We start from the raw sequence: 15,112 nt of genomic DNA, 5'->3' as shown, positions 1-15,112 counted from the left end.
CAGGCAGATCTCTGTGAGTTCAAGGCCAGCCTGGCCTACAATGAGTTCCAGGGCAGCCAGGACTATTACACAGAGAAACCCTATCTTGAAAAAACAAAACAAAAAGATGATAGTATTGTAAAAAATTACTTTCAAGATGTCTTTCTTTTTTATGTATGTACATAATCATTTTTCTTCTTCATATAAATGATAGTATTAATATTACCACAAATGCTATACAAATGATAGCATTGGTATTACCACAAATGCTTATGTCATTATGATTGGTAAAAGAAACTAGTCAGTACCTTTTTGCCTGTAAAGCCATACATATATGCACATGGTTAGGGAAACTAAACACATTTTTACTTATGTTTAGTTTTGTGTGGGTGTTTTGCCTGCATGTGTGTCAATGCACATGTGTGCAGTACCCATGGGAAGCAGAAGAGGTCATCATATCCTCTAAAAGTGGAGGTGGTTGGTAGCTGCCACATAGGTACTGGGAACCAAACTTGGGGCATCTGGAGGAGCAGCTAATGCTGCCCTTAACTGTGAAACCACCTCCTTAACTCCCAAACACATTTATTTTTGATAAGGTTTACTACAAATTTATTACTTTTCTTCCCCAAATACCATTTTCCTTGTTATATTTATTTATTTTTTGTTTTGAGACAGGGTTCATTCTATAGCTTAGGCTGACTCAGAATTCATGATGTAGCCAGGTTGGTTTTCGCATTCAAAGTCATTCTTCTGCCTCAATATCTTGAGTTCTGGAATTACAGATATGAGTCACAGTGCCTAGATTAATTTTTTACCTTGCTTGTTTACTTTTAATTTAAATTTTTATCTTTAAAGGATTTTTCTACATGAGTACTGCTTATATCATTTAAATGTTATTTTTTTAAAAGAGGGTTTATTTTTAAATTGTGTGTGTGTGTCCTTTTATTATTGTGCGTACATGAAGGCAAGGCCCACAGAGGCTAGAAAAAGGAGTTGGATCTCCTGGAATTAGCGTTAATGTGGTTGTGAGCTGCTCTATGTGGGTTATGGGAACTGAACTTGGGTCCTTAGAGGAGCAGCAAGTGCATCATAATTGCTGAGCCATCTCTCCAGTCCCTGAATTTTCTATTTTTTGGGAAAAAAAAAAGGTTCAAATGGGCTCATGATGATTTGTTTCAGAATTGCTCTAACAAGACAGTGCAGCTAGGAAATCACATCTGTAGAATAAATGAATGGCTGAATTGTTGCTAATTTTCTCCTATGTGTGAGGTACCTGGAATTCTCACACCAGAGGAGAATTAGGAGACTACTGACTGTCCCAATTTGCATATTTGTACGCAAAGGGAAGAAGTAGTAATCACATCTCCTTTCTTAGACAGACATAAAAGATGAATAAATAAAATGAACTAGCTGTGTTGGCTTTAATTTTAGATTTAGATAATTTCTTCTCTCTTTCCCATTCATTTTCCCTGTCTCCTAAAACACAGTTCACATAAATAATACTGTCTTTGTAAACAAGGTTAAGATTGACCAACACATGAAATGTTAAAATTCCACTAGCATTTTCACATTAAAATTATTAACAATTTCTGAGGCTGGAGTGACAGACTCACTCTACAGCTTATCCCTGTCTTGGAGAATACTCGGATATTCACAGAGAGAGCTAAGTGGAGAGGTTATTGTTAGATGCAAAGAGGAGCCCTCAGTTCAGCTAATAGGCCATTCTGCAGGACCCTGTTCTTAAAACCTAAGTTTATGGACAGTTATGCCACACCCTTAATGAGCCAGGAATTCAGCAGGGTGCTAAGACATAGCGATGAATGAAAATTGATGTTATCTTGTCTCAAGGACCTTCTAAAAGTTAAAAAAAAAGCCAGTTAATTACAATTACTGGTAAGTGCAATGAGAGAAAAAAGCTCTGTATTAAGAACACTGTAACAAGAGAGGGTACACTTAGTCTCAAGTTAGAGAACTCTTCTCTGAGGAAGTGATATTTGAAATGTGAAGGTTTCATATAAATGTAAAAGTATATGCAGACTTTGTTGACTGGAAGAAGGATGATGTGCCAACAGAATTAAAGAAGGCCACCAAGTTTAGAGAACAAGAAAGAGGGAAAGCAGTGTGTGAAGAGGCTGAAGCTGCTACCATATTATGGTAGGCTCTAAGGCAAACTCCTACATTCTCAGGACTTCAATTCTCAGCTCCTGACAAAGATTCCTGTGATTATGTCAGCTTGTTAGCACCATTCCTAAACTCTGAGGGTGAGTGCATATACAGGGGTATATTCACATTGCCTCCAACTCATTTGGAAAACGGCTAAAGCCTTCTAACTGGTTATTCAGATGTCTGCTATATCAGTGTGCAGGAAACTCACACTAGAAAACCAGAGTAAGCATACAGGTCTATGCAGCATTTCAGGACTGCAACAACTCAAAGCTATGCAGCCTGAGAATTTAAGATCTCCATCTGATTAGTAAACTTTGAAGAAAAAGAAAAGAATAAAAGCCCTTCCTAAATGCTAAATTATTGTCAAGGTCTAAGAATACATAAAACTATGTTATTAAAAATGAGTCATTACAAACAAGGCTGTCCACTCTCTCCATACCTTTTCAACATGGTACTTGAAGTTCTAGCTATTGCCATACGACAACAAAGGGGGATCAAGGGGATACAAATTGGGAAGGAAGAGGTCAAACTTTCACTGTTTGCAGACGATATGATAGTTTACATCAATGACCCAAAGAACTCTACCAGGGAACTCTTACAGCTGATTAACACCTTCAGCAAAGTGGCAGGCTACAAGATCAACTCAAGAAAGTCAGTAGCCCTACTATATACAGATGATAAAAGGGCTGAAAGAGAAATCAGAGAAACATCACCCATTACAATTGCCACAAACAACATAAAATACCTTGGGGTAATGCTAACCAAACAAGTGAAAGATCTGTATCGTAAGAACTTTGAATCTTTAAAGAAAGAAATTAAAGAAGCCCTCAGAAAATGGAAAGATCTCCCATGCTCTTGGATAGGTAGGATCAATGTAGTAAAAATGGCAATCCTGCCAAAAGCAATCTACAGATTCAATGCTATCCCCATTAAAATCCCAGCACAATTCTTCACAGACCTTGAAAGAACAATAATCAATTTTGTATGGAAAAACAAAAGACCCAGGATAGCCAAAACAACCCTGTTCAACAAGGCAACGTCCGGAGGCATCACCATCCCTGACCTCAAGCTCTATTATAGAGCTATAGTCCTGAAAACAGCTTGGTATTGGCACAAAAATAGACAGGTAGACCAATGGAATCGAATTGAAAATCCGGGTATTAACCCACACACGTACGAACATCTGATCTTTGACAAAGAAGCTAAAAATATACAATGGAATAAAGAAAGCATCTTCAACAAATGGTGCTGGCATAATTGGAGACTGGCATGTAGAAGAATGCAGATCGATCCATGTTTATCGCCATGCACAAAACTTAAGTCCAAATGGATCAAAGACCTCAACATAAATCCAGCCACACTGAACCTCTTAGAAGAGAAAGTGGGTGGTACCCTTGAACGAATTGGTACAGGAGACAGCTTCCTGAACATAACACCAGTAGCACAGACAGTGAGATCAACAATTAATAAATGGGACCTACTGAAACTGAGAAGCTTCTGTAAGACAAAGGACACAGCAGCAAGACAAAAAGGCAGCCCACAGAATGGGAAAAAATATTCACTAATCCCACATCTGACAGAGGGTTGATCTCCAAAATTTACAAAGAACTCAAGAAGCAAGTCTCCAAAACAGCAAAGGACCCAATTAAAAAGTGGGCTGCAGAACTAAATAGAGAGTGTTCAATAGAGGAGTCTAAAATGGCTGAGAGGCACTTGAGAAAGTGCTCAACATCCTTAGCCATCCGGGAAATGCAAATCAAAACAACTCTGAGATACCATCTCACTCCTGTCAGAATGGCTAAAATCAAAAACACCAATGACAATTTATGCTGGAGAGGATGTGGTGAAAGGGGGACACTCCTCCATTGCTGGTGGGAGTGCCAAGTGGTTCAGCCACTTTGGAAAGCAGTATGGAGATTCCTCAGAAAAATGGGAATAAACCTACCACAAGACCCAGCAACTCCACTCTTAGGCATATATACAAAAGATGCCCATTCATACAACAAAGATGTCTGTTCCACTATGTTCATAGCAGCTTTATTTGTAATAGCCAGAACTTGGAAGCAACCTAGATGTCCCTCACCCGAAGAGTGGATAGAGAAAATGTGGTACATCTACACAATGGAGTACTATTCAGCAGAAAAAAATAATGGAATCATGAGATTCGCAGGCAAATGGATGACACTAGAAGAAACTATCCTGAGTGAGGTAACCCAGTCACAAAAAGAGAAACATGGCATGTACTCTCTCATATATGGATTTTAGACATAGATCTGGGGAGTGCCAGCCTACAATCCTATGGCCAGAGAGTCTGGGAAACAGAAACTACATTTAGTGGCTGGTTAAGTACTGAGCTGAACTCAAGAAAGCCAGTATCAGAGAGGGAGGACTGAGGATCAAAGGGATTAAGACTGGGCTGGTTTAACCCCCAGAAACAGCTGACCAGACAAAGGTTAACTCTTGAATCCCAGGCATCAGCCTGGGAATCCAGCATGGGACTGATCAAGACCCCCTGAATCTGGGTGTCAGTGATGAGGCCTAGGTAATCTATTGAGCCTTGGGCAGCAGATCAGTACCCATCCCAAGTATACACACGGACTTTGGACTCCCATAGAACAATGTGAGGTGCACTCTCACCCTGAACTCTTGGGGAAGGGTCTAGGCCCTGCCCTATATGAAATGACAGACTATGGACACCCCCAAGGAGGGCCTCACCCTCCCTGGGGGAATGAGGGGATAACGGGGGTGGGGGGTGGGGGGAGGGCACGGGAGGAGGGGAGGGAAAAGGAGAGGGACCTGGAACTGACTTGTGAAGCAACCTTGTTTCTTATCTAAATTTAAAAAAAAGAATAAAAAAAATCATAAAAAAGACAAAAAAAAGATACATAAAAAAATGAGTCATTACAATTATGCATCCAAATACATGACAACATCATTTTACAAAATACATAATTTATTATATTTGAGTTCATAGTAGAGAATCTTAAGAACTATAAAAATGACTTAGAAATAACAATGAGATCTTAAATCTCCAAATTTTAGAACCTGAAATATCAAATTCTAGGGTTTTTATTAAACCTCTTTTGAAAATACTATATTCTCTCAAGGGAAAAAAGGGGAACTAAAATTAGACACATTGATGAAGGCAGTGTGTTCTTCTCAGCTGGCTTTATTCTCCACTGAATCTCAAGTATAGGATTATATATATATATATATTTACTTACAGGAAGCTGTCACTGTTCTGTTTTCGAATAACCCTCAAAACAGAATGGAAAATGCTTATGCAAAATGACACAAGCTTTCCCCATTCTCTGCAGGCTTCTCCATGTCAATGCACTTTGGTACAACAGCTTTCCCAATTCTACAGTTCTGTCAGTGAACTATGAATATGCTTAAATATTTTCCAGATTCATCATGGAGGCTGTTTTTCTTCTCTGCACTGTAATCACACTGAGCTGCAAACAAAACAAACAATCAGTAAGTAGTTTCTCTGTGGAGAGTGTAAGACTAAAACAAAGCAGTGTGTTATATCACAACCAAAGGTTACTAGGTAGTCTGAGTGGAAGGGCCTTGAAAGAGGTGTGTTTTGTGTGTGTGTGTGTGTGTGCGCGCGCTCGCATGTGCACGCGAGTGTGGTCATTCTATTTTACTCTTGAAGTGTCTGAATCACACTAGAGAAATACATGCTAAATATAACAGTCCATAGCTCAGAGCGACACTCTTGAGTTCCTATATTCCTTTCTTTCTTTTTTCTTTTTGTCTGAAACAGGGCTTCTCTGTGTAACAGACCTAGAAACCAGGCTGGCATTGAACTCAGAGATCTGTCCACCTGCCTCTGCCTCCCAAGTGCTGGGATTCCTGGTTCCTATATTTCACAGATGGTGAAAAAATTCTGATAGAAGTTAATCAGCAAAGTGTGTCAAACACAAATGTGTTCTAGGCAAATATAAGGCAGAGCTGGCAATCAGATCATTACAGATGTTAAGTAAGACAAGTCTATGGGGGAAATAACTTGAGTATTAACTGAGGTTTATTATATGTACACATGAGAAAGAAATCTAACAAAAACATAACACAAGGCAGGTTTCCTTCCCAAAATGGTCCTTCACTCTAGTTCTCTCTTCAGACACAACCTCTACAGTCAGTTTATTTATTTATTTTTTGAAACAGGGCTTACTATGGAGTCCAGACTAGCCTTGAACCATGTGATCCTCCAGCATCTGCCCTCTGAGTTCCAAAGCTACAGGCAAAAGCTACCACCTCCAGCTACTTGCAGTTTTGAGTATATCTCTTTATATATTTTCTAAATGAGCACCTCTCCCTAGTAGTTAAAAAGTCTGAATTTTCTTTACTGCTTAGATGATCTGCTTCAGAAATAACTGCATAATAGATTTCCATTATTTTTCTTAATATCTATAAACTTTTCCCTATCTGACACAATTTCATTGGTCATTAACTGTTGAGTATTTGTATGACTTTTAATCTTTTAAAATTAGAGGGAAAGTTAAGAGAGGTGGCACATGCCTTTAATCCCAACATTTAGACTTGAGAGGCAGGCTAGGAGGAGCTCCGTGAGTTTGAGGTCAGCCTGGTCAACATAGTGAGTTGTAGGGTAGCCAGGGCTATATAGAGAAACCCTGTCTCAAAACTAAAACAAAACCCAACAACAACAATAACAATAAAACATAGCTACTAAATGGCACCATGCCATACAATCAGTAGCTAAGACTAATACTCTGATGATAACAGTACATTTATATCCAATGTTACTTAATAGTATGTTTGACTTGATTCGCTTTGTTGTCATCCATCAATCCATCCATCCATCCATCCATCCATCCATCCATCCATCCATCCATCCATCCACTTCAACTGCCTAAATGCTCTTTGAACTGATCTCTATTCATTTCTAAAAGGAGTTATTGCTCCTAATTTAGAAGAAATGGCTCATTTTATTTATATGATATATATACACATTATGAGAAATTACTCTTTACTTACACTAGAATGTCACTGATATATTACATTTTCCAAATTACTTCCCAATGGCTAAGTTTTTATATTGTATTTTGGATTTATTTGGTTATATACAAATGTACATTAAATAAAGGTAACTTGTATCTGAAATATTTTGTTTCTACATAAAACCTAAAATAACAATAACAATTTGAAACATCAGAAAGTTACTTTGGAATATAAACATGAGTACTTGACTTTAGACAGAACATTATGTCCAGTGCATTGCTACTAGCACAAACTTTTGTGCAGGCAGTGATGTTCTGTATCTTCTCTGTCCAACTTTCCTACTAGCCACAGTTACCAAACACTTGCAATCTGGCTAGTATAACCTCAAGTTTTCATCTCATTTAATTTCAGTAAAAAACTTCTCTCTGGCTACCAAATACTTCACTAGAGATGGTAGTTCTAGATACAGGTGTAGACAGGATACTGATGTTTATTTTACATATAAACTTTATATACTCTAATACTTCAACTGCAATATTAAAGAGAATAATTTTATGCAGGTTAATTGAGTAAAGATCAAACTGTCAGTTTTCTGGGAACTTGTGAGGAACCCTGCTGATTTACTTTTCATGTATGAAGGCAGTTTATTAGCTCTGGATAATGAGGGTGTTCCCTACCTGCTGGGATGCTGAAGCAGCTCTCTCTTCTGCCTGACTTAGACGTCTTTGAAGTCTGTTTGCCTTTTCTTCATGTTCCAGAATTAACTTTTCATTCTTTTAAGGGGAAATATAAAACAAATTCAAATCCAAATGTGATATGGACATGTTTTATGGAATAGCCAGTGAAAAACTTGGACATCATTTTACCACTTGTAAAATAAAGATACTATCATCTCTGTATTTACATTTTCCAAGTTATGAGCATCATATTACACAGGTGATTTTACTTCTTCCTAAGTCAGTGGTTTTCAACCTGTGGGTTAAGACTCCTTGGAGGATTGGATGATTTGTACACAGGGGTCACATATCAGATATCCTGCATATCAGATATTACCTTATGATTCATAACAGTAGCAAAATTACAGTTATGAAGTAGCAATGAAATAATTTTATGGTTGGGGGTCACCACAAGATGAGGAATTGTATTAAAGGGTTGCAGCATTAGGAAGGTTGAAAACCACTGTTCTAAGTTATTTCTTCCCCTCATATCATCTAAGACTCTATTTGACAAATCAAAAAGCTAATTGAATCACAACAAAAAACAAGAGTTTTTGGTCTGTAACTTTGTGGTGCTTGACCATTGCTTTAGAACCACAGAAGCCAAGTACTGGGCCTTACAACCACAGACTCAGCAAAGGGTTGGAGTGAACTCTGTTTTTGTTTGCTCCTCAGGACACCTGCATCCTGCAGAAGCTATTAGGGTTACTAGACATTGTTATGCATTGAATTCTATTCCCCCAAAGATGCTACAGTTGTAATCCCTTGTAGCTGTGAATGTGACCTTATTTTGCAAATAATCTTTGCAGAAGATTAAGTTTAGGGGATAATACAGAGTCATACTGCATGGCTGATGTCTTCATGAAAATGACAGATCTGGACACAAAGACAGATACACAGGGAAGATGCTGTGAAGATAAAGCACCACCCATAACCCAAGGAATGCTCAGAGCTGCAAGAAGCCAACACTAGATACTTTCTTCCTTCTGGAACCATGAGGACACAGTTATATGTTACTTACACAGTCTAGTTTGAAGTACCATCACATAACAGGAACTATAATATATACCAAGTGATCAGTACATACTTCATTTCAACAAGTTAAAAACGATTTGTCAACTGAAAATGTGTTTTTTTCTTACATTTACCTGCTTGTCACAATACATCCTAAAAAGATATTTTTGTACAAATAAAATTATTAAATAGATTTTCTGGTGTTTAACTGAATCCAGAGAATACAAGGCCAAATAGGAATGGCTAAAAAAAAAAAAAAAAACGTTTCTATGAAGCATTAGATAGTTGTTCATGTCCTAGCACCAAAGGGGTTAAAGTGAATGTCATTCTGAGCAACATATAACACTGAAATAAACAGCATAGGGTTAAAATGAGCCTATTATAACTGATAGTGTCCAAAAGCAAAATTAAATCTATAAAGAGATCTATATCAGCTGTACTAACTAACCAAGTTGTTTAAGTATTAGATCTAAGTTTTAAAATTTAAAAGGGACCTCATACACTAGTGAAAACTTGGGGAGAGATCTCATTATCTACAATAATCATTTTGATAGCTATAATCAGATTGCATATAATATATATCTTTCCATATGGTTACCATAATGGTTAAAACAAAGTGCAGACTGATTTTTTTTTTGTTTCTTTTTGGTCAAACATTGTTAACATTACTGTACTGAAAATTGTGATTTTTTTTTAACTTACAATGTATTTTTCCAAGTGGAAAATTTACCAAGGAACATTTCAATGTCAAATCTTTAACTATTTTCTAAGTGTCTTATATAAAAAATGCCATGCTGTTCAAGAATGGTGATCTTGTAGATGACAATATAACATAGCCCATATATGCTACTAATGAAATTCTACCATATGTACCTGAAGTTAGAACATTAATGATGAATTTGACTCTAGGAAGCCCTAAACCTAGAAACTATTTGCTTTTATAAAGCCATAAGAAAAGAAATGAGGAACTCTTTCTTTGCATATGATTCTAAGATAGATTTATCTTAATATAATTTTTGTATATTCTATTAGACAAAAGTATTTTTGATGTGCTTTTTTGTGATGGAGTAAAACAAATGAAGAGGACTTAGATACACAAAACAATCTTAGAGATTCTCATGTAAAAGGATCCTAAAGTATATAGTCTCTGAAACACTGCACAACTTATACTATTAACGCCAAATAAGAATTCTACTTTTGCCATTTACAAAAGACAACTCACTGGTTTTCAAAGCTTTTGTTGACATTATATTAAGTGTGGACTTTCAGGGGGTGATTTGTATATGGCTATTTTCTAAGTAGAGAATTAATTTGGATTTGGTGCCTTTAAAATGCTAGTGTGTGTAGAAAGTACTTTCCTAGGGGAAGGGGAGTCATTTTCTTACCTCAGCTACCTTTTCATTTGCCATTTCCAGCTGAGAAAGTAGCTCTTGGGTATGAAGTTTCTGTCGACTCAGCTCACTCCTATTAACCGAGAAGGGGCAGGGAGAATATGAGGACTGATTAAAACATAAAATTAAATAAGAAAAAGTTTAGAACTATGTGTAAATGTAAAATATACACTTAAAACAAAAATAAAACGAGAATAAAACAATATAAAACTAAATCTAGTGAGACATGTTTATATTTTGAACAAAAGTTTTTGAAATAGCAAGCAATTATCAATGTTTTCAATAAAATGTAGTGGTTTGAATGAGAATGGCCTCCATACGCTCATGTTTGAATAACTGGTTCCCAGCTGGTGGAACTGTTTGGAAAGGATCAGGAAGCATGCCCTTGTTGAAGGACTCACACTATTCCCAGAGTGCTCTCTCATAATTTCCTACTTGCAGACCAAGATGTAAGCTCTCAGTTATTCTGCTGCCATGGTTTTACTCTGTCATCATGAACTTTAACTTTCTGAAACCATAGCCCATATTAAACACTTCTTTTTATACATTGCTTTGGTCATGGTGTTTTTGTCACAGCAATAAAAAAGTAACTAATGTATAAAATATACATATATTCTAGGGTAGTTACACTGTGGATATGCTTAAGACTATTGAACCCAGGGAAATGCTTCAGAAGGTAAATGTAAGTGATGTATATTTTGTTACAATTAAAAATTATACCACAGACAGGTTTAGTGGCACACATCTTTAATCCTAGCACTCATGAGGCATAGGCATGTGGATCTTAGTGAGTCTGAGGCCAGTCTGGTCTACATAGCAAATTCCAGGCTAGCTGGAGCTACATTGTGAGACCATGTCTTAAAACATACACACACCCACACCCACACCCATCCACCGCCCACCATGGGCTGGAAAGATAACCCAGCAGCTCACACCTGCCTGTAACTCCAGTTCCAGGGCTTGTAATGCCCTCTTTTTGTCTCTGTGGGTGTGGGCATTGTATACACATGGTGCACATAGAGACAGGCAGGCACAAATATACACAGTTCAAAATTCAAAAAAATTGTGTCATGCTGGGTGTGGTGATAGATGCCTGTAATGTTGAACATTAGAGGCTAAGGCACAAGATCACAAATCCGAGGCCAACCTGGCGCTACAAAAGGAAACCTTGGCTTAAAAATAGACAAAGAAATACACAATTAGGTCACAATTAATATATATATATATTATATAGTTGCTTTTACCATGACAAAATGATTTATAGATGTTTCATCAATTTTACTTTGAGATGCTACTAGGTACTGAGATAAAAGTGTGTCTTGTTAAATACAGTATCTGTCATAAATTCATAAGCCACTGTGCTTTTACAGGATTTATATTTAAGATTTACATACATTCACAAGCATGCTTGTAATACTAATACTCAGAAGGCTGAGGCAAATGGACCACCTTGAGTTCAAGATCAGCCTGGGGTACACAGTGACACTATCTCAAAAAACAAAACAAACCAATCAAGTTTCATGTATAGTGTCTCACAGCAGAATTCAAATCTTTCAAATTATTAAAATATTCAAATGTCATTTTGATATAGCAAATTGTGTTGTATCTATGCATATCTGGTATCTCTTTATCACTATTGATTATGCTTCAAAAGCTGAAGTTATCTAACACACCGAATTGAGGTTGCCTTCTTTTTTCCTCCTCTGAGACAGGCTCTCACTATGTATCTTGGCTGGCTTGGAACTCAAACTAGGCTGGCCTCAAACTCAGAAATCTGCTTGCTCTGCCTCCTGACTGCTGGGATTAAAGATGTGTGTCACTCTGTCAGGCATCTTTTTTTAAATTTAAACACACAAGCATTATATCACCCTGGGCCATGATAATTTGTAAGTCTCAAGCTCAGAATAGATGTAGCTATACAAGAATGCAGGGGTCTGTGATCTCCATGGCCAGTAGAGTGACAGTACATGGGAGATAAAAGGCAGTTTGGTTTAACATGACTAAATGTCTGGTGCTGGTTCAAACTTGGGGAGTCTGACCCTGTGTGGTTTATTTTAAGCGTGCAAACACACACACACACACGCGCGCACACACATGTATATACACATACACACATATATACATATATATCTATATACACACACTAATGAGGATATTCAACGCTATAAGGAAACAATAAGTTTATTTACCAGAGAGAGAGAGAGAGAGTCGCACAAACCAGGAGTTAGAAGCCTGGCTGGCTCCTTTTATATCTACCTGTGTCAGTTTACATGTCCCTGCCCCCATGGGTGGATAGCTTTGTGGGGTTCACTCCTACACACACACATACATGCACATTTTTGAGACAGTTTCTCTGTGTGGCCCTGGATGTCCTGAAACTCATTCTGTAGACCAGGACGGCCTCAAACTTAAGACATCTGCTTTTCTCTGCCTCCCATGTGCTGGGATTAAAGGCATGTGTCAACACTGCCTGGCTATTTTAAGCATATTTAGGTACAGCCCATTTTCGTAAAAACTTTTCTGGTAATAACTCAATTCCATGTGCACAATAAAGCATACACCTGTCTCTTGAACAAAACAAGCTAAATAAAGACTGGACATGACTACATTGAAACTCTTTGTTAAAGTACATGTGACCCTTCCAAAAAGATAGGTTCTGTAGATAATCGACTGAGAAAAACAAGCTTATGATTAGGGTCTGGGGGAGTGTCTGGTATGATCTGAAACTGGTAATGCAAAGGTCACTAGAACAGAATACACGTGCTCTCAACAGGCACTGCATTTCTTTTCTTGTGTGTAAACATTCCATGTTCTCCTAGCGCTCCTCTGTGAGCAACAGGACTTCCATGCCTACACAGAAGTGAATCAGAACAAATTTCAAATCCATTTTGTGGGATTAAAATAGCTAATTCAGTACTGGCTGTTATCTCTTAACTTTATATTTCTAAGTTAGACAACAAAATACTCCCCCAAAGGGCTCCAGCTTTTATATTTTCAATGAGCTGTGTAAATAGCTTGAGAATTCAGTAAGTCCCTATTTGAGGAATCGGTGTTAAAATTATATGCATTATAAATACATAAGCTAGGATAGATTCATGTTACTAATAATCAGTTCCGATAACAGTTACTGACCACTTGTCACAGGCTGATGTGGGACAAAGAGTGACAGTCATAGTGCTGCCATCCCCAAACCTGCATTCAGAAAGAACACTGCTTACCACCCCCTCCAGTGATGTACCAGCTCAGCTTCACAATGAGGTATGTCTGAACTGATTTCATCACAAACTTAAATGCTTAATCTTATTTTGATGGTCACAAAAGGTAGAGAACACTGTACTTACAGCATCTCATGCATCTTAAAATCTCCAACATAAGAAAAAAAAAAGCGAGAAGAGAAAAATCAAAATGACCAAAGGAGCCAGACTTTTAGGCCAAATATAATTCAAGGCAAAACTTATGCATATTAGTATCGATGAAAAATAACCAGTACAACTGAGGTTAATATAAATCAGTAACATTTATAGTTAGTTAGTCAATATTCATTTTACAGAAAACCAGAAAACTACCCATTGTATAATTTGATAACTATTCATTTACTTAAGACAATTATCTGAATGATGGACAGTAATAATTTTTCACAAAACTAACGATCACAAAGATACAAGTAATTTAATAAAAATATTAATTTTTATACTAAATTATTTGTCTTTTTAAGTATTTATCTCTGCATATCAAGTTCTGTCATACTCCGCTGGATTTCAAGTAAGATTGATGGCCACTTCATGTTTACAACCCAGCATTCAGCAAAAGATAATGAATGATGAAGCCGGGCGGTGGTGGCGCACACCTTTAATCCCAGCACTTGGGAGCCAGAGGCAGGCGGATCTCTGTGAGTTCGAGGTCACCCTGGTCTACAAAGCTACAGAGAAAACTTGTTTCGAAACCAAACACACAATGCTTCCCACCCGTCAGGCAGTTCAAGTACATTCAGAAATGAACTTATTTTAGTTGTCAAGACAACCTGGTGAGGTCTAATTTTATATGGGAAAACTGAAAATAAAGTTTAAAAACTGGGTAGAGTCACAAAGCTCCTTGTCAGGATTCAAAAATTTTAATCTTTTAATTCAAAATTAGTACTTTTAATAGACTTACTTTTGGTTCTGGAGAATGACTCCAGGGCCTCAAGAAGCTAAATATGTGCTTTACTGCTAGGGCATATCTCCATCCACTAAGCACCTCTCAAGATGGTGCTGCTAATCCGTGCCCCACACAAGCATAGCAGGCAACCATTAAATCTATGTTAAATATGAGAGGGGGAGGGGACAGAGGAAGATAAGGAGGAGGCATGAATAAGAAGGAGTATGAACAGGTGTATCAGGACTTTTATATACTTTGGCAACCTAATAAGTTAAATCCTTATTCCTGACTTCTTCCCTTAAAGTCATGAAACTAAGCATGCCTATTACCAAGATTTTTACATTGTCTTGCAAACCTATAATTCATCTTGAGAAGTCAATTTTTCAACACTATCTCTGCCCTATTACCTAGGCTAAAAATCTATTCCTTACTTTGTCTTAAATGTAACACCTCTTTCTCTCCTAAATAAGTCTTCCTTTGGAATGTCCTCTGCATCTGTTCTGCTCTCCCTCTGTGCTACAATCACAATTCAAGTTCTTCATATTTAATATTAAGATTTATTCTAATGAGCAACTTCAACCGAAGCAATGCACACTAAGCAGGGGGCACATGAAAGCACCATACCATTGTCCCCCTCCATCCCTTACCACACATACCTAGCCTATTTCCTGTTGAATACCACCTTAAATATTTTTCTTACTTAATAGCCTTCAGTATCTCTATGCTTTTGAACTAAATATAAAT

The 15,112-nt window shown here is 37.3% G+C and overlaps 1 protein-coding gene across 3 annotated transcripts in view; it reads right to left on the bottom strand.

Moving 5' to 3' along the window:
• Positions 1-5,298: 5,298 nt before the first annotated feature.
• Positions 5,299-15,112, bottom strand: part of Sclt1 (sodium channel and clathrin linker 1) — a 133,667-nt gene continuing 123,853 nt past the window's right edge. For all 3 annotated transcript variants that reach the window (XM_021226894.2, XM_005069675.4, XM_013113044.3), the window contains 3 exons: positions 10,226-10,304; positions 7,788-7,883; positions 5,299-5,600 (listed from right to left, as the gene is read on the bottom strand). In XM_021226894.2, the coding sequence (XP_021082553.1) occupies positions 5,538-5,600; positions 7,788-7,883; positions 10,226-10,304 (238 nt within the window). In that variant the 3' untranslated portion in view covers positions 5,299-5,537. The remainder of the gene's footprint in view (positions 5,601-7,787; positions 7,884-10,225; positions 10,305-15,112) is intronic.

This window comes from Mesocricetus auratus, unplaced genomic scaffold (assembly GCF_017639785.1).
Source record: "Mesocricetus auratus isolate SY011 unplaced genomic scaffold, BCM_Maur_2.0 Super-Scaffold_100011, whole genome shotgun sequence".
NCBI lineage: Eukaryota > Metazoa > Chordata > Mammalia > Rodentia > Cricetidae > Mesocricetus > Mesocricetus auratus.
Note: the sequence above shows the minus strand (reverse complement) of the source record. Positions and strands in the feature narration are given on the sequence as shown.